General features: G+C 40.3%; 1 protein-coding gene across 1 annotated transcript in view; it reads right to left on the bottom strand.

Moving 5' to 3' along the window:
- LOC104946679 (probable phospholipid-transporting ATPase IIB) overlaps positions 1 to 1,504 on the bottom strand; it is a gene marked incomplete at its 5' end in the record, with an annotated part of 18,446 nt that extends 16,942 nt beyond the window's left edge. The window contains 2 exons of the mRNA XM_010772555.1: positions 1,033 to 1,125; positions 1,343 to 1,504. Of these exons, the coding sequence (XP_010770857.1) occupies positions 1,033 to 1,125; positions 1,343 to 1,504 (255 nt within the window). The remainder of the gene's footprint in view (positions 1 to 1,032; positions 1,126 to 1,342) is intronic.
- Positions 1,505 to 2,608: the final 1,104 nt, after the last annotated feature.

The raw sequence follows: 2,608 nt of genomic DNA, 5'->3' as shown, positions 1-2,608 counted from the left end.
CGGAGTGAGCCTGGATAAGGTGGGGCCCCATCAGTATGTGTCTCTGCTGTGAAGTAACACATTTTTTTGTGTGAAGCGCTCAATGAACTACAACTCTGGTCTTGCATACGTCACCAACACCAAGATGGCCGCCACATTAGCACATTTCACCTCTTTCTTTCAGAATGAAGCGAAAAGTATTAAAAGAGGTGAAAATCACTACAAGTCATGTGTACATACACAAAAGGGCAGTTAGTCGGTTCCAGCATGCGGGACCGGCTTTACAAGGTTTCGGTGAGTAACACGAGTGTAATGTGTAACGTTAATGTCAGCTAGCTAAATTCACTTTTGCGACTCTGGGATTTGTAGTCTTTCTAGTTGCATATTTTTCACAGTCTTATATTTCAACAGTTTTACGACAAACTGTGACTTTTTTGACATGGAAATTTTTTTTTAAGATTGACAAACACCATATGTCTAATTCGTGGCACAATTCAAACGGGTTCGAAAGATAATCTTTCTCTCCCCATTGACTTCAATACATAATTTTTCAGAAATAAGGTCCCATGGGGCGGAAGTAGATGGGCGTGACTTCGCCAATCTATTATGCCTTGTGTAGCGCACGTTACACAGAGGGCAATCACAGTGTCTCTCTGTGACAGCCGGTAAGTCGATGGTTTAGTTTAGGATTGGAAAATTGTCGGACTTAATGCCAATTTTTCTAAAATAATGTCATAATAAATTCAAACCCCTCTGATTTCTCTTACCAGTTTGTCAAGCATTTCTTAAATATTTCAAACATGATTTAATAATCACTAATCATCATTAGTTGGAAAGTCTGAAGTTAGAATAAACTAAAGTTTCATGATTAATTGATTTTTTTGATTGATTGACAGAACAATGTATTTTACAGTTGATGGAAGCAGGAAGCTTCATCTTCATTGCATTGTAGGAGAACATTGTGCACGTGTCGGAAGTCACAATTAACAGAAGTTTCCCTGTCATTACAACCCGAATGCACCCTCAGTAGGACATATAGATTGTAGATTTTACCTCTTCTTCCAACCAGTCGTTATACTGGACAATGCTCGCCATGGCAACATCAGCTCCCTTCATGTAGAAAGTGATGTCTCCGGTCGACTCCTCCTAAACCATATCATCAATGACAATTAGTACATTTCCTGTTCATGGAAGCCGAAACATGTAAACATCAGAATCCTATAGCTCTACACCAAGCATCTTCCAGCAGCCACATTTAACGCATCAAGGTCAAGAGTCATAAAAAACAAAAATAAATGTAATATGGCTGGTTCTCTGAGGGAGTATCATGCAAAAGTCATATTGTTATAAACAAGTTCCCCACCCTGACGATGATGCCCATCCTCTTGCTCTCGGAGGTAAAGGGGAAGATCTGCAGGATGTGGAAGGAGATGATCTGTCCGGAGGGGGTCCTCAGCTGCAGGGAGGCCAGGTCTCTGTTCACCAGGGTCAGGCCGACGCTCTGCGTCCACCGCACCAGCTCCACCTGAGGAAAACATTCAAAAAGAAAACTGTACAGAAGCTAGAAACAGGGCAGTTGGACCCCCTACACAATAACATTTACGCTCTAACTTCCATAAATCAAAGAGAGCTGATGAATTCTGCCATTTTTTATACTGACTTAAAAGGACAATGCAAAAGTCACAGTCAAATATCAATGACCTGGTTCCTACAATACGAGAGTATAGGACAGACCTCTAAATTGCATGTCATGTTTAACCTTGCAAAATTCATTATGATTCAGGATATTATGGTCCACATATGCTTAAACTTGCAACAAAGACATCCTAAACACAATAAGGTAATCTTAACCTAAAAGAAACGTAACCTTCAGAAATCAAGAATAGATTTCCTGTTCCACATTAAAATCCTATATTGTCCCATCCCTAGGTAAGGATGGAGATATATTGCATTCAACCCATCATTTGCAAGCTAATCTCGCACAATACATGATGGTGATTTTTTATTTTGCGATGATAATTTTTAACCAAATATAAAACATGTTGAATACAAATCCAAAATGTTGACCATGGAGCAGACTGAATCTTATCTCTCTTGCAGTTGAAAGACAAGGCCTGAGAGAGTTACGGCTTCTCCTGAGCTCCTCTTTCAGCTCCAGATAAGTGTTTTTCTGTTTCTCTTTCCTCTTCCCTCCTCAGCAGGAACTGCAGCCCCCGAGTGAGCGTTCAGCTGCACACGACTCAATCCTCAATGGGTTCATTTTCAATTTGCTCACTCAAAGGTTGTTATTATACTCTGACCTACAAATTGGAACTTCCTGTTAATACCCCGTCATTTCTGCTGCTCCCCCTTTGAGCTCCGTAAAAAGGAGCTGCCTGTATTTACTTAACACACATCTGTGTGTCATTATCCTGGTGGTTGTGTGTGTACACACATGGACAGATACACCATGTACTGAGAATCCTAAATCTAGCTGTTTGAGCTCTACAGAAACTATTTAAAGCTTTGTCAACTTTGATACAAACTGCATGTGAATTATGCGTTACGGCAGTAATAGAAAAGCTACTTTAGGACAGGCAGGATTAAACAACCCGATCAATATTCAACTGTGTTCACAACGTTCGAATGA

Source organism: Notothenia coriiceps, unplaced genomic scaffold (genome assembly GCF_000735185.1).
Source record: "Notothenia coriiceps isolate Sejong01 unplaced genomic scaffold, NC01 NC01_scaffold00011333, whole genome shotgun sequence".
NCBI lineage: Eukaryota > Metazoa > Chordata > Actinopteri > Perciformes > Nototheniidae > Notothenia > Notothenia coriiceps.
Note: the sequence above shows the minus strand (reverse complement) of the source record. Positions and strands in the feature narration are given on the sequence as shown.